This window comes from Protopterus annectens, chromosome 7.part0 (genome assembly GCF_019279795.1).
Source record: "Protopterus annectens isolate FY-2018-M chromosome 7.part0, PAN1.0, whole genome shotgun sequence".
Lineage (NCBI taxonomy): Eukaryota > Metazoa > Chordata > Ceratodontiformes > Protopteridae > Protopterus > Protopterus annectens.
The window spans coordinates 784,946,427-784,972,175 of NC_056739.1; the positions used below are offsets into that span (position 1 = coordinate 784,946,427).

Here is a 25,749-nt window from a genome sequence, read left to right on the forward strand (position 1 = left end):
GGACGGATCCAAACTGATCTGAGCCGAGGCACCGAGAGGAAGAGTCGGAACCGAAATCTCGGTTCGACTATCCCCCCCCCCCCCCCGGAACCCAGGAAAGATGTTCGGCTCCGAGACTCTCCGGCTGGTTCCGAAGGAGTCGAGGTCAACGGAGCAGATAGCACTACTGGAGGCTTCGGCACCGAGGGCTCTACAATCATCGGTTCTTCGACTCCTAACACCGATGACTCGACGGATCTCGGAGGAGGAAGTGTCGAGGGAACTGGAATAGCTTAGAGTTTCGAAACCAGCTGGGATGAAACCTCGATTAATTTTGACAAAGCCGAGTTCTCCATAAGCTTCTGTACCACTCGGTCCACATCAGAGTCGGAAAGTGGCCTCGAAGAACGGGTCGAAGGGATCGAAGCCGTCACCGAGCAAAGGATAGTAGACGGTGGTACCTCTGATACCGGCTCCAAGACCTGAGCCTTGTGCAGAGATAAGGTCTCGACACCCGGCACCGAAGTCATAGGAGCTGGTGTCCGAATTTGAAAAGAGGTGCTCGGAGCCGATGACTTGGGCTCCGACACTCTTGAAGACTTCGACCCCTTCGAAGACTTCGAAACCTGTTCAGCCTTGTCCAGGGCCTCTTGAAACTCAGGTTTGATCAAACCTCTGTCCACCAACTTCCTGCGTCTTTCCAGCATGACCCTCCCACTAAAGGAATGACAGATGGAACAGTCTTCCTGCAAGTGGAGAGGGCCAAGACAGTAGACGCAGGATGAATGGTTGTCAGTAATGGACATCTTCTGTCCACACTGACACCTTTTAAATCCACTTTTAGTCTTTTCTGACATTTTACTAGAAAAAAAGACAGCACTATATTGAAAAATTTCTAACTACAATATAAGAGATATATGTATGTATATATAAATGTAAAAAAACACACCACAGCACACTAAGATATATATATATATTTTTGAAAGAAAAAATAAACTAGAAAAAGTTAACTTTCTTTTAAATACTGTAAATTCTATTACAGACAAAAAAACGGCCTAAGGCCCTTACTAAGAATTTTAAGGTAACAAACTACCTAAACTAGTCACACAACTGCTATATATATAAAGCTATCAAATGCTAAGATAAAGATTATAAGAAATATAAAAAATTATCCATATTTAACAAGAAAAAATAGTAAAAATTGTACTGGCCCGAGCCTCTCGATGCGATCTGCTGCTAGCGGCAAACTAGATTTGAGGGTTAGCACCGGAGGATCATGGGATATTACTGTGCCTCGAGCTTTCTCGAAGATGCGAGCTAGTGATGCGGCCGACTCGGAGCCGAGGATCGGCTCTGAACCCGTGTGTAAGAACAAACGGTGAGATTGAACAATTTCACATGAAGTGTTGACAGAAGGTGGGTTCTAGCTACGGCTATCCTAGAGCTATCTGTTAGGATTTTTTTTTGTTTCTGTATAAAGTTCCCATTTTTTTGTGTATCATCTTTTTTGCTTGCGATATATGTAAGTCAAACCTGAGCTTGTTGTCAATTATAACTCCTAGTAGTTTTGTTTGTGGTTCAGGATAAATTGTTTTATTATTACTAGCAATGATGTGGAAGGTGGGTGGGGGGGGGGGGGTTCTGCTGGTCTGAAGGGTTGAAAGATCATGAGTTTGGTTTTTACTGGGATTCAGTATAAGCTGCGAGTTGGTCATCCACGTTTCTTTCAGTGAAGGCCTCATGGGTAATGTCTTGAAACTGTTGCATAGTAGATGCAGCCCATATATATATATATATATATATAGCTTTTAGGACTTGGTTTCTGTATAGCCAGTGAAAATGATAACATTTTCATCAGTGTAGTGGTTATAAAAGACTGCACATTTCTGATTACTTAAATAAAAAAAAAAAAAGACTCTAGGTACACGTCTAAATAAATTTTGCTACTTAATTTTCTTGTCTTGTTTGAATCACTTTTGTATTGGTTAAAAAAGTACCATATAAGCAAAGCTGTACTTTTATGCTGCATTTTATTTGCCTTGTGTAATCCACTTTTCCTTATGTTTTAGTTTTCAAAAGAGCTGAATCTGAATATGAATTTTTCCATTCAACCCGAAAGATTGCAGGTAGGCATTGGAGTTTCATGCATTTTTTTTTACCATATTATTGTTATACTGAATTAGTATAGTGAAGGTAGAATGCTTAGAGGTTTGGTATCCACTTGTATCCGTTGGGGAATGTTCACTGTAATTTTGGTTTTACTATGAATATGATATTTGAAATTGGTAGAGTTGTGTGTTTGTCATGTCTGTGTGTGCTTAACATTTGTAAGTTTTTGGTAGCCGGGCGCTCTTAATTTTGTTTATAAAGTCTGTATTGATTTGTTGTTGCATTATGTTAAGTTTGTTTAACAGCAGGAGGGTAAGTATATGTAGTGTGCCCTTAATGAACATTTAATGTTAAGTTCTCAATCTCGCTTTCATTCTTGCTGGATGGGTTCGGAGCCGAACCTCGGCTCCGACTCGGCCTAATACTAAAGCTCGAGAGCTATTTTTACCGGCTCGAGGCTATGCTGTGTCCCATAATGCTAGGCATCATATACCCAGATCTCGTTTGCCGCTTCAGCTACAAGGTTTCGTTTTCACCGGCTCCAGGTCGTATTTAAGATTTTTTATATTTACAACTAGTTTTTGATGGATATTTTTCCCTTAGATCTTTTCTAGTAGTGTTAGTAGTCTCTTGGCTAGTCTTCCCCCCCCCTTTATTAATAGTTTTCCTTACTCTTTTCCACCTTTAAGGTGGTTAGGCCTCCCCCCCCCCTTTTATAGTAGTTTTTGTACAGGTTCCATTCAGTAGTGTGTGTGTGTGTGTGTGTGTGTGTGTGTGTGTGTGTGTGTGTGTGTGTGTGGAATTTTGTTTTATTGTAGTAACTTTGAGAGTGTCTTTTCAAGTGTTGTGTGTGTGTTTGTTGTGTCTGGTATACTTGTCTAGACTTTTTTGTCCCGTTCCTGTGGTATCATGTCTAAGGATACCAAGATATCGGGATTCAAGAAGTGTGACTCGTGCTGTCAGAAGATGTCTGACAGATTGTCACACTTCTTGTGTGTATTGTTTGGGCCCTCTGCACCTGCAGGACTCTTGTTCCATCTGTCATGCTTTTAGCCCAAGAGTCGTGCAGGAACGCAGAAATAAGCTCATCCTAAGGGGCTTATTAAAGCCCGAAGGTTCTCCCACCAAGCCTCTGTCAGGAAAACCTTCTAAGTCCACTAAACCGTCGGCTCCATGTCTGGCGCCAAGCGGACCTTCTGCCTCGTCGGTTCCAGATGGAACCGATACATCGAGGCCTCAGTCGGCTCCGACCTTGGTGTCGGAGCCGTCTCCATGCCGAAAGCGTTCCCGATCTCCTTCATTGGAGTCGGTCAGGTCGGCTCTGAAGTCCCCTTTGCTGTCGGATCGGAGCCATAGGTCTCACTTCTCTAGATCTTCCAGGCTTTCGGACCACGACCTCGAGAGGGTAGTCGGTAGGCTTTTGAAGTTGCAGGCGCTCGCCCAGTTATTGCATAGCCCGTCTCAACAGACAGCGGCTTCCCCAACGCCTGCTCCATTTCCTCCTCCGACTATTCCTTCGAGCTCGGAGCCGGAGGCCGTCGGGGTTGGTATCGTGGGGGCGTCGGAACCGATTCCACCCTTATCGGTTCCTTCGTCGGCTCCGATCCTTTCATTGGCTCCGTCCTTGGAGGGATCCGGGCGCCGAGACTCCCTCGTCGGTTCCGAAGGGGCTAGTGGCATCGGACCCTTGTCCGGCCCCGTTTTCCCTCTCGCAGCATCGGCGCAGGTGAGTTCGGCCCTGACATTGGCCTCGGAGCCGTCCCTCTCGGTGCCGGGAGGAGCTCTCATCTCTTCGGAGCTGGGTCCCTCATCTCTGCCTGATAGGGGCGCCTTTGAGGTCATGAGGAGCGTGATGGCTCCTATACTGGTGCCACGGTCGGCCCCATCGGCCCCTCCTTCCATGGTGCCTGCTTTGGCCTCTGCCTACCCTCCCGAACCAAGCATGGAGAACCAATGCTCCAGGTCGCCCCATTGGGCGTATCATCCTCTTCTGAGGCCTCCCCTGATCCTGTGGGGGAGCCCCCTAGGAAGAGGACATGCAAGAGGGAAGCATGTGGACTCCCCCGGAGTCAGTGACATCTGACACCGACCTGGATGATTCGGAAGGGTCCCCAAGGTCCCCCTCTGAGGATGTCTCATTTTCTGACATCCTAGAGATCCTTAAACAGAGGGGGAACTGGTCTGCCCTCAACCCTTCCGAGGACGAGTCGGTGTACCTGGACGCGTTCGGTTCTCGCCCTTCCGCCTCCTGGGTGTCCCCGCCTTTCGACCCACTCATGAAGGTGGTGGCTCGGAAGGCGTGGACGGTACTGGATACTATGGAACCAACTCCCCGGAGGCCCACAAAATTTATTACAGCCCCTTCGGACAAGCAGTTTCTCACTAAGGGCGTCCCCGTTGATGCCATGGTGGTGGTGGCGGCGGCCACTAAGGAGGAGTTGGCTGACCCTTCAGTTCCTGTCCATCCTCCTAATAAGGAATCTAGGACTATGGATAGGTACGGCAAGCGGATGTTTTCTTCAGCGACCTTTGCTATGCGTTCGCTGAATTATTTGTGCCATTTTACCCATCTTCAGAGAGACCTTCTCAAAGAACTAGGTGATACCTTACAGAACCCATCAGCTGCGGGGTCTCAGGAAAAGATTAACTCCCAGCTAGGGACCCTGAACTCTATTGTAAACTCCTCCATGTGGCTCATTTCCTATGCCGCCGATGGAGCGAGTAGGGCTGAAGGTACGGGCGTTGCTCTAAGGAGACACGCCTGGATGCAACTTTGCCGACCCCTTCAAGGCGTCCTTCGCTAACACCCCCTTTGACGGTTCTGCCTTGTTTGGACCTCAAGTGAAGGATACATTGACCAGGTGCGAGCAGGAAGGCAAGACTCTCTCTGCCGTAGGAGTCCATTTTTCTACCCCTTCTAGACCATACCCTAAGGGTCATAAAGGTGGGAAAATGTGGTTCCGCAAACCTCAGGGAGTACTGCCTGACGCACGTGGTGAGCTTCCCTCCAGAGGTAGGGGAGGGAACAATAATAGACGCCGCCCGAGGGGCAAGGGGGGGTCCGCAGAATCAGGGTAGCAGAGAATCTTTCTCTGACAAAACCCTTCCAGCACCCCTGAGGAGCTGCCCGACTGTCCACCTTCTGAGGCAGTCGGGGGAAGACTATCAATGTACCCAGAAACCTGGCGATGTTCTTCATCTCACATTGTTGCAGTCCTTACTTATGGGTAGTCCGCTGTCCTCGGTCGGCCCGAATACCAAAGTATTAGGCTGACGTCGGTCATGGCGCTCAGAACTGACATCAGAGCGTCAGGGTATAAAAGCGCATGACCGACGTCATATCCTCAGTCTTTTTTGCCACATGGTCCGATGCAGAAGCAGCGTTGCGAGTGCCGTTCGGCGTTCTGAAATTTTCGAATTCTGAGTTTCAGACCGAAACCAAGTTGGGCTAAGTACCCCGTTGGGGAATATTTTTGTTTTTTCTTGCCTCAGTTAATTCCGGATGTCAGAAAAAGTGAATAATTGTATTTCTTGTGGGAAACAGATACCGCATAGGGATTATCACTCTTTGCATTCCTTGTTTGGGACCGGACCACGACGTAGTCGGGTGTCGGTTTTGTGCTAGGTTTAATAAGCACTATAAAGAAGGTTAGATTGTGCTAGGTTAGTCTTTGGTAAGCGGTGTAATTATAATATGCCGTCGGATCCTCCGACGCCCGCTTCCACGAAGAAGCGCAAAGACAAATCCTTGAAACCTAGACAGGTTGATTCGTCCATTTCGGACGCCGGTCCTGCAGAAGCTACAGTAGAGCAGGGGGATCCGGCTGAAGTTTCTGTTGAGTCTCAGGGGGAAACTTTGATTTTGCAGGATGTGGCCTCCCAGGAGTCAGGTCAGGCTGAAGGGGCTTCTCAAGTTACTGTTCTCCCTTCTATGCCTAAGGTGGTTAGGCCTTCTGCTTCTATTACTAAGGCTTCTTCTAAGGGCAGGTCTGTTTTGCCTTCCTCTGGTGTCCCTCCAGGTACTTCTGGGTCTGTGCCTAAAAAGCACATGCTTAAAATGGCAGAAGATTTGATTACTTTAATTAGAGGTTCTATGCCCCCTCCTGATAAGAGGCCCAGGGTGGAGCCAGAGTTGGAAAGTTTGGATCAGGCCTCTGGTGAAGATATTCTAGATTTTCCTCCTTATTCGGATTCTGATGCAGAGGATTCCACTCCTTCTGCTTCTCCTCCAGAGGATTTTTCATTTTCAGAAACTTTGCATTCCATGAGGGAGCATTTTAAGTGGGAAGGACAGGATTTCTCTGATTCAAGGAAGAGGCTTAGGGAATTCTTGTTTTTACCACAGCATAGACCCTTGGCTATACCTCCTGTTTTGGATGTTGTTCAAGATGTTTTCTCGGAGGCTTCCCTTAATCCAGATTCTTTGCCTCCTGCGCCAGTTAAACCGGACAGATATTACAGGGTGCCTGAGGCTCATAAATATCTGTTTAAGAGTCCTAGGGCGGACCCAGAAACTATTAGTCAGGGGCCTTAGGGTGTTAGAGCCTCTGTTGTAAAGAATCCGGTTCCTCTAGATAAGGAAGCTAGAGCTTTGGATAGATGGGGTAAGAAGGTGTATACCTCTTCTACTTTAGCAATGAGGGCTTTAAATTGCCAGTTTCATATGTTGAAGTATCAGAATTTCCTCCTTTCTCAGCTAAAATCTAAAGTGGATGCTTTGGCAGACGGCATAGAGTGTAAAGAATTGCAGGATTTAGTACATGTCTCTGAACAGGTGGGTAAGCATTCTTTGCAGTGTGGTTTTGATGCTGTGCAGGCCTCTTCTAGGGTGGCTGCCACTGGTTCAGTTCTTCGCAGGCACGCCTGGCTTAAGGATCAGAATTTGTCCGAGCATGTTAAAACTAGAATTCTGGATGCCCCTTTACAGTTTGAAGTTTTGTTTGGTCCCCCTGTGGAGTCGGTTTTGAAGAAAATGGAAGACAAGGCTAAGTCTATGCAGACTGTTAAGGATTTTTTGCAGGTGCAACCTCCAAAGTTTAGTAGAAATTGGCCTACTAAGGGGTGGACCTACCCTTCTTCTGATTCTCAATCTAGGGGTAGATCTAGACGTGGCAGGAGCAGAGCTCAGAGTACTTTCAGGCCTAGAACTTGGAGTTCGCCTGCACAATCTGCAGGTGAGGGCAGGGGCCAGTCCTTTCGTAAACAGGCCCAATGACCTGCATTTTCAGCTGCCAGATTCTTCTTGCCTGGCAGCTCCTTTGGGAGGAAAGTTAGCACTCTTCAAGCAAAACTGGCTGTTAGTCACCCAGGACAAATGGGTATTGGACATTATAAACCGAGGCTACAAGTTTTATTTCCATACATTGCCTCCTTTCAAAGGCATGCCAGACGTTCCTCCTCGGCAAAGGATAGAAGCTCACAAGCAGATTTCTTTACTTCTTCAAATAGGAGCTATTCAGCCAGTTCCTCTGTCAGAAGTGGGACTAAGATTTTATTCTCACCTGTTTCTAGTACCAAAGAAAGGGAACACGTGGAGACCAATTTTGGATTTATCTATCCTCAACACTTATCTGGACATTCCAAAGTTCAAAATGCTGACGTTACAGCAGCTTTTACCTCTGTTGGGAAAAGATCACTGGATGGTAACTCTGGATCTCAAAGAGGCTTATCTTCATGTTCCTATCAGGCCCAGTTGCAGGAGGTACCTGCGTTTCGGCTGGAAATTTACATTATCAGTTCTCTGCATTGCCCTTTGGCTTATCTACTGCCCAGAGTGTTCACAAAGGTTCTGGCTCCAGTGATAGCCTTTTCAGGTTAAGAGGAATACAGATTTATCCTTATTTGGACGATTGCCTGATTATTGCACAACACAAGGACGAACTTCATCATCTACAGTATGTGATGGTAGTGTTAAGATGCCTAGGGTATTCTGTGAAGCGAAACAAAGTCCAGTCTAGTACCCTCTCAGGACATGTGCTTTCTGGGTGTGAGACTGAATACAGCTTCCCAGATGGCCTTTTGACCCCGGCCAAACAAAGAAGCCTTTCTCTTTATTTCCATCAAATGTCTCTACAGTCCAGGCTGACTGCAAGGACAGTCCTTCAAGCCTTGGGGTTCATGGCATCTTGTATTCTGGTGCTTCCCAATGCCAAACTGCATATGAGGAAGCTTCAATGGTATCTCAAAATGTATGGACACAACACTGCCAAGATCTAGACACTGTCATTCCAATAATACCTTGCATTCAGAAGGAATTTTTGTGGTGGGCTCAGGAATGTCACCTAAACAAGGGACTCTCTGTGACCCGACCAGAGGCGAGTCAGATTTTAACGACAGATGCCTCGGACAAGGCTTGGGGAGCACACCTCAATAGAAAATGGGTGCAAGACACGTGGCCTGTCAGACTTCAACATTTGCATATCAACTTGAAGGAGATGTTAGCAGTTCAATTTGCATTGATGGCTTTCAGGGATTTACTTCACCCAGGACAGGTGTTGATTCAAACAGACAACACTACTGTCATGTGGTACATCAACAAGCAAGGGGGAACCCATTCGTACCCTCTTTGCAGGCAAGCGATGATTTTGTGGGAGACTGCTCTCAGTTTACAACTCCATCTTCAGGCAAGGTTTCTACCAGGAGCACAGAACTCCTTAGCAGATGTGTTGAGCAGACAAATTGTGGATCCTCACGAGTGGAAACTGGATTCTCATGTGTTTCAAAAGTTGACAGTGTTATGGGGGACTCCAGACATAGATCTGTTCGCTTCTCCACTAAATTACCAGTTGCCAAGGTTTTGCACAAAAATGTTTCATCCCACAGCTTGGAAGGTGGATGCTCTATCATTCAGTTGGAGCAATCTTCACGTCTATGCCTTTCCACCTCTGCCTCTCATTCCCAAAGTACTCCTGAAGGCCAGAATAGACAAGCCATCCATGATTCTGATAGCGCCGGATTGGCCTCGACAGCACTGGTACCCACTACTGAGGAGTTTAGTACGGGAGCCTCCATGGCCTCTGCCTTTGGTTCCGCATATTTTGTCTCAGGAGGGCAATCACTTCCTCATTGTCAAGATTCAGTCTCTGCATCTCACAGCCTGGCATATTCTGTTCTAGACCCTGGAGGGTCTCAGCTTCCACAGCAAGTTTTGAATGTTATTTTGGAGGCCAGAAGGCCTAGTACAAGGAAAGTTTACGCAGATAAATGGAGGAGATTTTTTCTTTGGAGCAGAGCGAAGAAATTTGATGTTTCCAAGCCTGATTTAAGTGTTTCTCTTCAATATCTTACTGAGTTATTGGACAAGGGTTTGTCTTTCTCCTCGATAAAGGTTCATGCTGCAGCCATTTCTGCTCACTATGATTGTGACCCTCCTTTGTTTTCCCATCCTTTGTTTAAGCAATTTCTTAGAGGGGCAAAGAACATAAGACCCCCACGAAGGGCTCCTACTCCTGCTTGGGATCTCAATTTTGTGTTGGAAAAACTTACTCTACAACCTTTTGAGCCTGCAGCTACTGCCGAGTTAAAGTATTTATCATGGAAGACTGCTTTTTTGTTGGCCATTACCTCTGCAAGAAGGGTTTCTGAATTACAGGCCCTTATGGCAGTGGAACCTTTCCTGATTTTTCATAAGGACAGGGTATCTTTGCGTACTAATCCTTCCTTTATGCCTAAAGTGGTTTCTAGTGTGGCCTTGAACCAAACTATTCATTTGCCTACTTTTTATGCAAACCCCAAAATAAAGGGAGAAGATTTTGCATACTTTGGACATTCACAGACAGTTACGTTATTATTTGAGCAGAACCAAGGGGTTCAGGCAGTCTCAGCAGTTGTTTGTTTCTTTTGCTTTGGGTTCTCAAGGGAAACCTGTTTCAAAACAAACTATTTCTAAATGGATTGGGTTTTGTATTTCTTTCTGTTATTCCCATCATGGTAAGGAGGTTCCGGCTGGAATCAGACCTCATTCCACTAGAGCTACTGCCACTTCTGCCTTTCTAAGAGGGGTAGCTACAAAAGATATTTTGGAAGCAGCCACTTGGAGTTCAGTACATACTTTTTCCAAGCATTACCACCTTCCTCTTTATTCTAAGTCTAGGGCTGGATTTGCCTCTGCTATATTACAGGGCATTTTGGCAGCCCCTAATGCTTTATGATTTTGCCATCCTCCCTTTACCTCTGCTTTGGGATTCTACCCATAAGTAAGGACTGCAGCAATGTGAGATGAAGAACATAGCACAGTTTTGTACCTACCATAAATGTAGATGTTCGAAGATCCACATTGCTGCAGTCCAATTTACCCTCCCTCCTTCCCCTCTGTAGTTTGGCATGGTAATATGGTTTGGGTGATGGTTGTTGTTGGGCATGTTTTTGGGAGGTATCCTGTTTTTGGGCTGTGGCCTTTCTTTTTAGGGCCTTCTGACATCTGGGGCAAGAAAAGACTGAGGATATGACGTCGGTCATGCGCTTTTATACCCTGACGCTCTGATGTCAGTTCTGAGCGCCATGACCGACGTCAGCCTAATACTTTGGTATTCGGGCCGACCGAGGACAGCGGACTACCCATAAGTAAGGACTGCAGCAATGTGGATCTTCGAACATCTACATTTATGGTAGGTACAAAACTGTACTTTCCCTCACGCAAGACAAATGGGTACGATCATGTCCTAGGGTTACAGAATTCCCTTTATTCACACCCCACAACAGCCAAAAGGGCCCCTTCCAGACGTTCCACCCGGTCTGAGGGATCTAGCAGCACTAGAAATTTCAAAGCTGCTAAGAAAAAGGGCCATCCAGCCAGTCCCAGCAGACCAACAAGGATCCGGAATCTACTCCCAAGTTCTTTTTGGTACCAAAAAAGCCGGGACTGGAGACCTATTTTGGATCTCAGGCTGAACAAGTCGGTTCAAAGAACGAAGTTCCGGATGGTCACGCTACAGTCCATTCTACCCTTTCTGGGTCAGGACAATTGGATGTTCTCTATAGACCTTCAGGATGCGTACTACCATATCAAAATGAACAGGCGCTCCAGAAGGTTTCTCCGCTTCCGGCTGGGAGCCAGTCACTACCAATTCAGAGCCCTGCCCTTTGGCCTCACCACAGCCCCCAGGGTGTTTACCAAATGCATGGCAGTGGTTGCGGCTCACCTGAGACGACAAGGATTCCAGGTGTCTCCATATTTAGACGACTGGCTCCTTACTGCCACCACCAGGCACCAACTACTCCAATCCAGAGATTACGCTGTACAAACGTGCAACGCGCTAGGTATCTCTCTAAATTTTGAAAAATCTGCATTGTCTCCTTGTCAGTTTATTACCTTCATAGGCGCCGTTTTAAACACAGTGGAGCTCTCAGCAAAACTTACCTACACAAAGAGTTTCAGACATTCGCAACCATGTTCAGATCCTATTACAGGAGAGCAGAGTTCAAGTCAGATTTGTACTAAAAACACTTGGTCTCATGGCAGCAGCAATCACTTTACTCCCCCTAGCGCATTTTCATATGCGAATCCTGCAGTGCATGCTATTTTCCCGGTGGTCCTTTCAGCAGCTCCCCATGTCACACACCATTCTAATCACTCAGGCATGCAAAAGACACCTTTCTTGGTGGACGGTCTCCCCTCAGGTACTCCAGGGCAGACCTGTGGTCCTTCCTCCCTGTTGCCACTGTGACAATGGATGCCTCCCTGATGGGGTGGGGGTGGGGGGGGCATTTTTGGTGCAGGATGGTCCAGGGCACATGGCAACCCTTCGAATGCCACTTGCACATAAATGTCTTGGAAATGAGAGCGGTACTTTTAGCGTTGCAGGCCCTTCAGGACTCTCTACCCACCGGGACAATTGCAATTCAAGCAGACAATATGTCTGTAGTGTGGTACATCAACAAGCAGGGTGGAACCAGATCCTACCCCTTATGTCGAGTAGCACTCAGACTTTGGCAATGGGCGATCTCTTCTCAACGGTTTCTGGTAGCAACGCATATTCCCGGGAAGTCCAACGTCATAGCGGACAGACTGAGCAGAGCCATTCTCATGCCTCACGAGTGGTCTCTCAACCAGATAGTAGCGGAAAGAATTTTCAGAAGGTGGGGTCAACCTTGCTGCGACCTTTTTGCAACACCTCTAAACAGCAAGTGCCAAGACTTCTTCACCCTCTTCCCTCTCCCAGATCTACCCCCCCAGAGACTCTGTCGTTCACGATTGGCCCGGGGTCTTCTGTATGCATTCCCCCCTTTCCCTTGATTACTCAATCCAGAAAGTGACTGCCTTGAGAGCCAGGATGATCCTCATTGCCCCTTACTGGCCTCGACAAATTTGGTTTCTGTTCCTGCAGCGCCATCTACTGGAGCAGCCCTGGCATCTGGACCCAGTGCCAGATCTTCTGACCCATCAATCGGGCGGGCTGCATCAGTCCCTTCGATCTCTCAACCTCACAGCTTGGTTGCTCCACTTCCAACCCTAGCCAGGCTTCCCCTTATCTCTCAACCAGTTCGCAATATCATCCTCGCTTCTCACAAGTCTACTACCAGAAAGACTTATGCTAGCAAATGGAAGCGTTTCTCTGTCTGGGCAGGGGAAAAACACGTGGACCCCTTTACGGCTCCTGTCCAGACAGTTCTAGAGTTTCTAGCAGAACTCTTTCGATTGGGCTCCTCCAGAGCTACCATCAGAGTTCAACTGGCAGCTATTGCAAATTTCCACGTTGGCTTGTCAGAGACCAGCATCATGTCCCACAAACTTTGCAAAGCCTTTTTAAAAGGAACCCTTTTACTTAGGCCCCCGGTTAAGGACCCTCCCCCACCGTGGGACTTAAATTTGGTACTGTCTTCTTTAATTCTTCCGCCCTTTGAGCCGGCGGCTTCTTGTTCGTTGAAGTTGCTCTCCTGGAAAACACTCTTCTTAGTAGCCATCACCTCAGCAAGACGGGTCTCGGAACTTCAAGCCCTTTGCGTTTGCCCCCCTTATCTTGTTTTTCACAAAGACAGAGTGTCACTTAGGACTAATCCATCTTTTTTACCCAAAATAATCTCAGAGAAAAATCTGAATCAGACCATATATCTTCCAGTCTTCTTCCCAAATTACACCAATAGAGCTGAACAAAAGTTACATTGTTTGGACGTTCACCGTCAATTACGCTTCTACCTGGATAGAACTAAGCAGATGAGAAAATCAAACCAGCTCTTCCTGTCTTATGCGGAAGGGAAGCAAGGCCAGCCAGTCTCTAAGGTAATTTTGTCCAGGTGGTTGTCCTGTCTTATCACGTTGGTCTATCAGTTGAGGAACAGGGAACTTCTTACTAAGCCTAGAGCCCACTCAACCAGAGCTTTAGCTTCTTCAGTAGCCTTTCAGGCAAGATTGCCGATGGATTCCATTTGCGCAGCGGCCACTTGGGCCTCTCCTCATACCTTCATTTCTCATTACAAGCTTGATATGGCCTCCAGAAGTTGGGCTGATTTTGGTTCCACTGTACTCAAGAGTTTGTTCCATTGAGCCACCCAGGTTTTAGGTGCTAGGGACGCTGTCCCATCCAGCAAGAATGAAGGTGAGATTGACAACTTAACATTGAGAAGTTATGTACTTACCATAACGTTCCATGTTAGTTGTCTTCTTCTCGCCTTCTTTCTTGCGTTCCCACCCTCCATCCCCCTAGCCTGGGAAGATCTAGAGTACCTTGTGAGAGTTATTGCCACCTCAGTTATATCCCCAGCTAGCTCCCTTGCTCCCTCTTTTTTGCTAGCTCTTCTAGAGGGGTTTATATATATATATATATATATATATATATATATATATATATATGTATATAGATATATCTTTATTTTTGTATCTATGATTAGGTGGATTATTCTCTGTTGTGGTGGGACATATGTGTCCATAGTGTTAGCTATCAAACGAGATCTGGGTATATGACGCCTAGCATTATGGGACATAGCATAGCCTCGAGCCGGTAAAAATAGCTCTCGAGCCTTAGTATTAGGCCGAGTCAACCCATCCAGCAAGAAAGAAGGCGAGAAGACGACAACTAACATGGAACGTTATGGTAAGTACATAACTTCTCAGTATTGTACATCCCATGTGTTCCTGTAGACTCTTTCTCCACCACTCTGGTGGTCCTTTCATTGAGCCCAGAGCCCTCAGCATGAAGAATTAATTTCATAGATCGGGGGAGTACTTAGTCCTTACATGCTACTGCTTCTACCTCCTCTTCATGTTTAGGACAGCTCCTTCATATATCAACTTGAATTGATTATTGCATTTCCCCACATCTCTCAATCTATAAATAGTAAGAGAATATCTCCAGTTTGTATACTCTGGTTATAACATTCCCTCCATGCCACCTTCTGGTGGCTATTCTTTGGACTTCTTCCAGTATCCTGCTGTCCCATTCAGTTATATGGCATCGAGAACAGTACAAATTATTCTGTAGTAGAAATTTACACTTAGATAAATTTAACAGTCACGTTATCCCTCATTACTTTCTGGAGGGATATGCCATTTTTGTGTGCATGGTCTAGCACAGCTAAGAATCTGGTACTTCTGTACAAGAGATTTGTCTTTCTTGCAGTGTTAGTCTTCAGTTTTATAAACGGAAAATAACAGTAACCCTTTTCAGGTTAACAGGTATTTTAAAAATAGAAGATGTTCTTCGTATTTCACTGTTGCAGTCATCACATTTGGCTGGACCGAATACCAGAGGCTTAGTGTTTCTGCATCGGTTGCTGTCGCTTCAAGACTGACGTCAGGTCGTCAGTAGTATAAAGTAAGGCAGCCGACGCCATTACATCAGTCTTTTTTGCCGTGGAGCCCGAAGCAGAAGCAGTTCACACGAATGCCAGTCAGCCACTCCCTGAGTTTCGTCTACCGAATTGAAGCTGAAGTCTTCTAAAGCTACATACCCCGTTGGGGATCCTTTTTTTTTGCAATAACCAATGTCAGAAAAAGTTAACAATTGTCTCGCCTGTGGAAAGCAAATACCACATTGAGACTTTCATTCTTACTGCATCACTTGTTTAGGCCCAGACCACGATGTCCCCCTCTGTCGCTTCTGTGCTTTGTTCAACGCTAGAACTATCCATCGTCAGGCCCTTATTGTAGCTAGATATTTTCGCTTAGTCATCGAACTCCGATATGGCTTAGGTAAGCCATCTGACAATAGATCTTCCGAAGAAACATAAAGATAAAGGCAGAGACAGACCGCACAGTTCCGGACCTTCCGACGACTCTCCCGTTAAGCTAGTCATCAGTTCTCCAGTCCTCAGTGAGGCGCTTTAGCAGCCCCTGATGTGCACTTTTGTGGCTTCACATTCCGCTACCGAAACCCTTTCGGAGTTCGGTATGCCACAAAACTATTCTTCGACTAAGGATCCTGTGGTTGTCTCTACCTTGGATGGTTCCAGAGATGCTGAGCAGGCACCGGCTTCCGCGGAAGTCCTTCGCACTACCGATTCTCGACACAAACTGACTTCTTTTTTCGCGACTACCGTTCTTTCAGAAATGACCGAGTTCCTTAGGCCCAGGGTACAAGCCACACCCAAAAAACCTGCAACCTAATTTCAGGCGCCTGCTTCCTTGCCTCAGTCTCAGATGCTTAAAATGAAGGAAGACCGTATCATGCTGATCAGGGGAAGTCAAGCTACCCCCTCCAAAAGGAGAAGAGATCTGTCCCCTGTAGTTTTGTCTGAACAAGAGACCGATGACTCTGATGCATCTGAATATGAAGACATGCAACCCCTCTCTACCTATGAGGATTCTGATGTAGAGGATTCCATCCCTTCAGCCTCTCCCCCAGAGGATTTTTCCTTTGGGGAAACCCTTCATACCTTAAGGGAGCATTTCCAGTGGGAGAGTCAGGACTACCCTCAGTCTAAAAAGAGACTCTGGGTAGTCTTAGATCTTCCACAGCACAGTCCCTTGGCCATCCCCCCAGTCCTGGATGTTGTGGAGGATGTTTTCCTGGAATCCAGCTTGACTCCTGACACCCTACCTCTTGCACCAAGAAAACCAGACCTGTACTACAGAGTCCCTGACTCTCTCAAATTTATTTTTAAAAAAACTACTGCTGAACCTGAGGTAATTTCTCAAGGGCCTAAAGGGATTAAAGCAACCTCTACTAAGAATCCCACACCCTCAGATAGGGATTCCCAAGCACTAGACAAATGGGATCAAAAATTATACACCTCAGCTACTCTTGCTGTCACAGCATTAAATTGTCAGTTTCATATACTAAAATTTCAGCAACATACCCTGGAACTCCTCAAACAAAAAAATGTCTTCCTTTCCTGCTTGTGCAGAATCTAAAGAGTTACAAGAGTTAATGCATTCTGCAAGTCAAGTAACTGAACACACCTTGCACTGTGGTTTTGACACCCTAGAAGCTTCTTGCAGGGCAGCAGTCACTGGATCTGTCCTTAGAAGGCATGCATGGCTTAAGGAACAGCCCTTGCCAGACCATGTCAAATCTAAATTGTTTTATGCCCCCTTGCACAAAGACAACGTATTTGGCACCAAGACAGAAGAGGTCTTAAAAAAGATGGAAGAAAAAGCAAAATCTGTGCAGGCAGTTAAGGATTTCTTACAGGTCCAGCCGGCATTGTCCCACCAAGCACTGGTCCTTTCCTGCTCCCACTAAGCCAGTTCAGTCCAGACCCCGGGGAACCAGACCTCCCAGATAGCAGCCACAGGGAATGCAGAGATCTAAGCAGTGGACTACCTCCTCTTCAAAACCAGGACGTTCTAAGCCACCCCCTTATGGTAACTCACAATAACTCACCTCACCCACCCTCTGTCCCTCTGCCCACCTTTACTTACCCTTAAGAGGAAAACTCTCCTTTCATGCAAGCACCTGGGCCACCATTACCAGTGACTGCTGGGTTCTCAACATAGTGTCCCAGGGATACAAATTTTCTTTCCACACCCTTCCAACTCCGAAAGGGTTCCCAGATCTACCCCCAAACCAGTGGGCAGAGGCGCAAAAGCAAGTCCTTTCCCTCCTGTCTGTGAGGGCAGTAGAGCACGATGTTCTTCGTGTTTCACTGTTGCAGTCATTACATTTGGGTTATCTGCTTGCAGGTAGCCCTCGGTCGGCCTGATTAACAAAGTCTTGGGTCCTGCGTCGGTTGCTGTCCCTTCTTCCATGACGTCAGGTCGTCAGGGGTATAAAACATGCAGCCGACGCCATTACATCAGTCTTCTTTGCCGTGTGGTGCCCGAAGCAGTTCGCAAGTGCCAGTCGGCCGACTCCTGAAATTTTCGTTTTCGAGTTTCAGAACCGAAGTCTTGAACTAAAGCCAAGTACCCCGCTGAGGAAACTTTTTCTTGCTCCTTACCGATGTCAGTAAATGTTAATAATTGCATTACTTGTGGAAAGCAAATACCTCATAAAGATTTTCATTCATACTGTATTCCTTGCCTAGGCCCTGACCACAACGTACCTTGCTGTCAGTTTTGTGCTTTATTTAATCAACGCACTATCCGTCGTCTGTATATTTTCGCCTCTAAATATTTCGGTTCTCGGTTTAATTATCCAGAAATGTCGTTGGTTAGCCATCCGACTACCGGGATTCCGAAAAACCGCAAAGATAAAGACAGAGACAGGCCACCAAGGTCCAAAACTGCTGACGATGCTTCTCATAAGCCTGTCGCCAGTTCGCCGGTGCTCAGTGAGGCGTTTCCGCAGCCCCTGATACCCGCTACTTCTGATTCGCAGGCTTCTACTGAGACTCATTCAGAGTCCAGTATGGCGTGAGATGCTTCAACTATGGAACCTGCGGATGTCTCTACCTTGGATGGGTCTGGAGCCGCTGTGCAGGCACCGGCTTCTGAGGGTGTATTCAGGCCTACAGACTTGCATTTTAAACCAACGCATCCTTCTTTACTTAGGCCTAAATCTTGATCCATGCCTAAAAAACTGACGCCCAGGCCACATGCCCAGGCCTCTATGCCTAAAGAACAAATGATAAGAGTGGCTGAAGATCTTATAACTCTAGTCAGGGGAAGCCAACCTCCCCTTTCTAAGAGGCCTAGGACTGAAGTTGATTATGAATCTTCTGATCAGGATTCTGTTTCTGATTCTTCTGATGATCTGGATTTACCCTTATCTACTTATGAAGATTCTGATGCACAGGACTCCATTCCCTCTGTTTCCCTTCCTGAGCATTTTTCTTGTGGGGAAACCTTACATACTCTAAGGAAGCATTTCCACTGGGAAAGCCAGGATTTTTCTGATTCAAAAAAAAGAGGCTTAGGGATTTCCTTCTACCTCAGCATAGGCCTTTATCTATTCCTCCTGTACTAGACATTGTTGATGCTTTTTTGGAATCTAGTGTTGCCCCTGATTCCCTGCCTTCTGCTCCCAGAAAACCTGACGGATACTACCAGGTCCCTGAGTCCCACAAGTTCCTCTTTAAACATCCTATTGCAGATCCAGAGACTATTTCACAGGGGCCCAAGGACCTTAAGGCTTCTACTGCTAAAATTCCTACCCCTTCTGATAGAGATTCCAGGGCACTGGATAGATGGGGTAAGAAGGTTTACACTTCTGCAACCTTGGCCATTAGGGCTTTAAACTGCCAGTTTCATATGTTAAAGTATCATCAACATGTTATTGGACTGCTTAAACAGAAAATGATGTTGATTCCTGACTGTGTGTAAAATAAATAATTACAGGATTTAATGCATTCTGCTGAACAAGTTGGAAAACATACTTTTTGCAATGTGGTTTTGATTAATTAGAGGCCTCTTGCAGGGCTGCTGTTACTGGGTCTGTGCTCAGAAGGCATGCTTGGCTTAAGGAGCCATCTTTGCCTGATCATGATAAAGCTAAATTGTTGGATTCTCATTTAAATTATGACCGCCTGTTTGGCAACAAGGCTGAGGAAGTTCTTAAAAAGATGGAAGATAAAGCTAAATCTGTGCAAACTGTTAAAGATTTTTTACAAGTTCAGCCTAGGCACTGGCCTTCTAAGAATTGGTCCTTTCCAGGCCCTTCCAGGTCTTTTCAAGCCAAACCCATACACAGCAAAAACCCCAGGTTTCAGTCCCAGGGACACAGAACTAATCAGTGGGGGGCCTCCACTTCCAAATCTGGGAATAAGACTCCCCCTATGGTAAACTGTCTCAATGACTTCCTTTTAAAATTTCCAAGCACTTATCAACTGACTGCCCCTTTGGGGGGAAAGATTGCTCTTCATGCAAAGAATTGGGAATTCATTACCCAGGACAAATGGGTTTTAAATATAGTGTCCCAGGAATACAGATTTCACTTCCACATGTTGCCAACACCAAGCGGGTGGCCGGACCTACCCCCTAAATCAGCGGGCAAGGGCCCAAAAACAAGTACTTTCTCTCTTAAGCATGGGGGCTATTCAACTGGTACCAGAAGCGGAAAAGGGAGTAGGTTTCTACTCGGGACTTTTCCTGATACCCAGAAAAGACAATTCATGTCATCCTGTCCTGGACCTGTCTACTCTAAACTCCTTTTTGGAGATTCCAAAATTGAAGATGCTGACTCTTCAACAGTTACTTCCTATGCTAGGCAAAGATGCCTGGCTGGCAACACTAGATTTAAAAGAAGCATACCTGCACATCCCAATCAGGGAATCTTGCAGAAGATACCTACGCTTCAAAGTTCTCTGCACTGCCCTTTGGCTTATCTACTACGCCCAGGGTTTTCACAAAGTGCCTAGCTCCAGTTACTGCATTTTGCAGGCAAAGAAATAATAAAATATACCCATAACTGGACGATTGTCTAATTCAGGCAGAAAGCCAGGACATACTTTTGAATCATCTGGCCTTTGTACAAAGGGTACTAACTTGTCTGGGGTACACCATAAACAAAAAGAAATCACACCTGGTACCCTGTCAAATTATATTCTTGGGAGCAAGCTTGAATACAACTTCCCAGATGGCTTACCTCACGCCAGAGAAACAAATTCATTTGACAACCTACTTCAAACAAGTGGCCACAAAATCCCTGCTATCTTCAAGACAAATACTGCAAACCTTGGGGTTCATGGCCTCCTGCATTCTTCTAATTCCATATGCAAGACTGCATATGAGGAAACTACAGTGGTATCTAAAAAGCCTATGGTGTCAACATTCTCAAGACCTAGAAACAATGATTCCTATCAAACCTTGCCTACGCCTAGAGTTTTTTTGGTGGGCAGAGGCCTACCACCAAAACAAGGGACTACCTTTCACACCAACCCTTGCCACCCAAACCCTAACAGACACATCAGACTATGCATGGGGGACTCACCTGGCAGGGAAGTGCATTCAGGGCAAATGGAACCCAACTCAAATGCACCTGCATATCAATCAAAAAGAAATAGCTGTACAGAATGCTCTGACAGCCTTCAAGGACCACATTCTTCCATGACAACTAATGGTAAAGACGGACAACATCACTGTTATGTGGTACATAAACAAGCAGGGGGGTACACATTCTTACCCCCTCTGCAGACTAGCCATGGCATTGTGGAACACAGGCTTGAGCTACCAAGTGCACCTATAAGCTCAATTCCTGCCAGGAAAATTAAATACACTGGCAGACGGACTAAGCAGAAACCTCATGGACCCACACGAGTGGAAACTGGAACCAAGGATTTTCAACATGTTGACAAGCAAATGTTGGAGTCCAGATATAGACCTGTTTGCCTCTCCCCAGAACTACCAATTGGACAAATTTTGCACAAGGACTCCCCACAAACAAGCCTGGAAAGTGGATGCTCTGTCCTTCAGCTGGATAAACCTATCAGTCTATGCCTTCCCCTCTCTGCCTCTGCTCTCCAAAGTACTACTAAAATTCAAACAGGACGATTTTGATTGCTCCAGACTGGCCGCGCCAACACTGGTACCCCCTCCTGTGCAGTATGTCAAGGTTATCTCCATGGCACTGCCTCAGACTTCCTTCCCTGCTGTCTCAGCAGGAGAACCAGATTCTGCACCATCAGCTTCTAATACTGAACCTTGCAGCCTGGCTAATTACTTAATCTCTCCTTTACCATCCCTCAGCAAACCTGTGATGGATATCATTTTAGAGGCAAGGTGGCCTAGTACTAGAAAATCTTATGCTGAAAAATGGAAAAGATTCTGTGCCTGGAACCAATCTCAAGGGATGAGCACAGCAACGCCCAATTTACCTCAGATTTTACAATGCTTAACTGAGATGCTTCACAAGGGCCTTTTTCCTCCATTAAAATCTATACCTCAGCCATTTCAGCTCATTATAACAGAGAACCTCCCCTCTTCTCTCATCCACTGCTCAAGCAGTTCCTCAGAGGGGCCAAAAATTTGAGACCACCTAGGAGAGCTCCAACCCCAGCCTGGGACCTGGGACTTTGTCTTGGAGAAACTCACTCTACCTCCTTTTAAGCCAGCTGTTGCTGCAGACTTACATTTTCTTTCTTGGAAAACAGCTTTCCTTTTAGCAATCACTTCAGCTAGAAGGGTATCTGAATTACAGGCCCTTATGGCAGTGGAGCCTTTCATCATCTTTCATTCGGAGAGGGTGTCCCTCAGAACCAATCCATTTTTCATGTCCAAGGTGGTATCCAGTGTGGCTCTTAATCAGTCCATTCATTTGCCAACCTTCTTTCCCAATCCACAGAATAAAGGGGAACGGATACTGCATTCCTTAGATGTGCACAGACAACTTAGATTCTACTTGGACAGGACTAAACCTCAAAGGAAATCTGAACAACTGCTGGTGGCATTTGCTGCAGAGGGGAAGGCTATTTCAAAGCAAACCATTTCTAAATGGATAAGCCATTGCATTAATTTCTGCTATCAGCACCATGGAAAACCTATCCCCCAGGGGATCAGACTTCACTCCACCAGGGCTGCATCTACCTCTACCGCCTTTCTCAGAGGCATCCCTACCAGGGACATCCTAGAAGCTGCTACCTGGAGTTCTGTACATGCTTTCACCAAGCATTATCATTTGCCAATTTTCTCTAAATCCAGAGCTGGCTTTGCCACTGCAGTCTTGCAGGGCCTTTTAGCTGGCCCTAATGCTATCTAAATTCCTCCTCCCAACCATAGCTTTGGGAATCTACCCAAATGTAATGACTGTAACATTGAAACGCAAAGAACCTAGTACAGTTGTGTACACTTACCATAAATGTAGATGTTCGAGTGTATTCACTGTTGCAGTCCTGGTTACCCTCCCTCCAGCCCCCTAACTTCTTTTGACTACACCTCTACTTTCCTTTACTATGCTTAAAAGCCTTTTTGGTGTATTTGCTTTTTGTTGGAGGTATATATCTGTATTTTTATGTTTCATTGCTTCCCATTAGGGGGGAACCTGACATCTGGAGCAAAAAAAACTGATGCAATGGCTTCGGCTGCATGTTTTATACCCCTGATGTCGTGGCAGAAGGGACAGCAACCGACACAGGACCCAAGACTTTAATCAGGCCGACTGAGGGCTACCTGCAAGCAGATAACCCAAATGTAATGACTGCAACAGTGAATACAGTCTAACATCTACATTTGTGGTAAGTGTACACAACTGTACTTTCCTACAGAACAGAAAGGCCAAGGTGTCTACTCCAGACTTTTTCTGGTATCCAGAAAAGAGGGCACCTAGCACCCCATCCTCTACCTCTCCATTCTAAACACCTTTTTGGTGATCCCAAAATTCAAAATGCTCACCCTCCAGCAGCTGCTACCCATGTTCTCCAAGGATGCTTGGCTAGCCACCCTGGATCTAAAAGAGGCCTACCTCCACATTCCTATCAGGGAATCATGCAGGAAATATCTCCGTTTCAGGGCAGGATCTCTGCACTTTCAGTTCTCTGCGCTTCCCTTTGGCTTATCTACTGCTCCCAGAGTTTTCACAAATTGTCTAACTCCTGCCATTGCCTTTTGCAGACAAAGAAAAATGCAGATTTGCCCATACTTAGACAACTGCTTAATTCAGGCAGACAGCCAGGAAAAGCTACTCATCCACCTGGCCTTTGAAAAGTCCCTGCTAACCTTCCTAGGGTACACAATCAACAAAAATAAATCCTAACAGGTGCCCACTCAAAGGATTATATTCCTGGGAGCAAGCCGGGGCACAGCATCCCAGATGGCATTCCTTACACCAGAAAAGCAAACTGTCCTGACAGCCTGCTTCTCTCAACTAGCCACCAGACCCCAGCTATCTGCAAGGAAGATCCTGCAAGCCCTGGGGTGCATGGCATCTTGCATACTACCTATAATTCCTTGCCTCAGAAAAGATTTTCTTTGGTGGGTAACAGCATGCTCCCACAAGGGACTACCTTTCTCACCACCCCCCTGCCGCCCAGACCCTCACCACAGACGCATCATACTAGGCCTGGAGGGCACACCTGGACAGCAGGTGCATACAGGGCCAAGGGAGCCCACAACAAATCCATCCGCACATCAACCAAGAAGAGATGATGGCTGTCCAGCATACCTTGATGGCTTTCAATCCCCTTCTCTCTCCAGGGGCTCTCCTGATCCAAACAGACAACGCCACTTTGATGTGGTATATCAACAAGCAGGGAGGGGTGCAGTCTTTCCCTCTATGCAAGCTGGCCATAACCCTTTGGCACATAGCCTCTGAAATGCATCTTCACCTGTTAGCACATTTCCTACCAGGTTTTCTCAACTCTATGGGAGACCAGTTAAGCAGAAGGCTTCTGGACCCACATGAGTGGAAGCTCAACAGAAGAACCTTCACCCTAATAATGCAGAAATGGGGCACCCCGAAGCTCGACCACTTTGCCTCCCACACCAACCATCAGCTGGTACCCCTTGCTGCACAGCCTGTCCCCACTGCCACCATGGCATCTTCGTCAGAGTCCAAACCCCCTGACCCAGAGGGAAGGGGAATTCATGCATCCCCAATTGCAGACACTCAACTTGGCAGCTTGGCTTATTGCCTGACCTCAGATCATTCTGCCAACCTCAGTAAACAGGTTTTATATGTACGTGAGGCCAGACGCCGTAGCACTAAAAGGTGTTATGCTGACAAATGGAAAAGATTCTGCACCTGGATTCAGGCTAAGTGAGCCAATATGCCACAGCCCTCCCTCCCTTTCATCCTGCATTATTTAGCTGACCTACTACGCAGTGGCCTCTATTTTTCCTCTACTAAAATTCATGCCTCTGCTATCTCTGCTCATTTTTCCATGAGCAGCCCCTTTTGCTCACACCCTTTGATCAAACAGTTCCTAAGAGGGGCTAGCAACTTGAGGCCACCCAGAAGAGCACCAACCCCAGCTTGGGACCTTTACTTTGTGTTGGTTAAAGCTCACCCTGCCCCATTCGAACCAGTTCTTCTGCAGAGCTAAAATTTCTCTCCTGGAAGGCAGCTTTCCTTCTGGCCATCACTTCAGCCAGAAGAGTCTCCGAGCTGCAAGCACTCATGGCTGTAGAACCCTTCATCATCTTCCATGCTGACAGAGTATCCCTCAGGTCTAACCCATCCTTCATGCCCAAGGTAGTGTCCAGTGTGGCTCTCAACCAATCCATTCTTTTGCCAATCTTTTTTCCTTGTCCCAGAACAAGGGGGAAAGAATCCTGCACTCTCTAGATGTGCACAGACAGTTCAGATTCTGACTGGACAGGACTCAGTCCTTCAGAAAGTCTGATCAATTGCTGATTAGCTTTGCTACAGGGGCAGAAGGCAAAGCCATCTCCAAATAAACCATTTCCAAATGGATAGCACACCACATCCATTTCTGCTACAAACAACATGGAAAGCCTCCCCCCAAGGGGGTCAGGACTCACTCCACCAGAGCAGCCTCCACCTCTGCAGCTTTCCTCAGAGGAGACCCCACTAGCGACATCCTGGAGGCTGCCACCTGGACATTTGTTCACACTTTTACCAAACATTACCACCTGCCTCTCTTCTCCAAATCAAGGGCAGGGCTTGCCTCTGTAGTCTTACAGGGCGTCCTAGCCAGCCCCTAGTTTTCTTGACTGCCTCCACCCATTTCCTCAGCTTTGGGAATCAACCCAAATGTGATGACTGCAACAGTGAAACACGAAGAATATAGTAAAGTTGTGTACACTTACCATAAATGTAGATGCTCGAGTGTATTCACTGTTGCAGTCCTGGTTTCCCTCCCTCCATCCCCCTTTTTTCATCTTTCTTTACAAGGGACATATTGGTATTTACTTTTTACTGGTGGGGTTCTTCCAACAGAATCTGGCTCCTACTTGGGGCTCCTGACAGGTTAGGGCAAGAAAAACTGATGTAATGGCATTGGCTGCCTTACTTTATACTACTTGACAGCCTGATGTCAGTCCTGAAGCCACAGCAACCGACGCAGAAATACTAAGCCTCTGGTATTCGGGCCGGCCGAGCGCTACCCTGTCAGGGGTAACCAAAATGTGACGACTACAACAGTGAATACACTCTAACATCTACATTTATGGTAAGTGTACACAACTGTACTTTCTGAGTATTTGTATTAAAGCGCCTCTGGTAGAAAACCTGATTATTAACAGTGAACTGTCACACAAGTTTAAGAAACGAAAAAGTAGGAAGTTGTCCAACAGGTTCCTGGATGTGGCATGAAGTTCATTGGGTAGTTGTACTGTTGTAATGTGTTTAATGCTTGTGGTTCCTTTTATATTTTGAAGGGAAGCATAGATTTTTTTTATGGCATGGGCAGCCTTCTCAGGCATGAGAAAGTGTAAGGTCTTAAAAATATCTG

The 25,749-nt window shown here is 46.4% G+C and overlaps 1 protein-coding gene across 1 annotated transcript in view; it reads left to right on the forward strand.

The window, feature by feature from the left end:
* Nucleotides 1–25,749, forward strand: part of GIGYF1 (GRB10 interacting GYF protein 1) — a gene marked incomplete in the record, with an annotated part of 2,892,461 nt that overhangs the window by 2,524,133 nt on the left and 342,579 nt on the right. Inside the window, 1 exon segment of the mRNA XM_044077309.1 lies at nucleotides 2,049–2,105. Coding sequence (XP_043933244.1) covers nucleotides 2,049–2,105 — 57 coding nt within the window.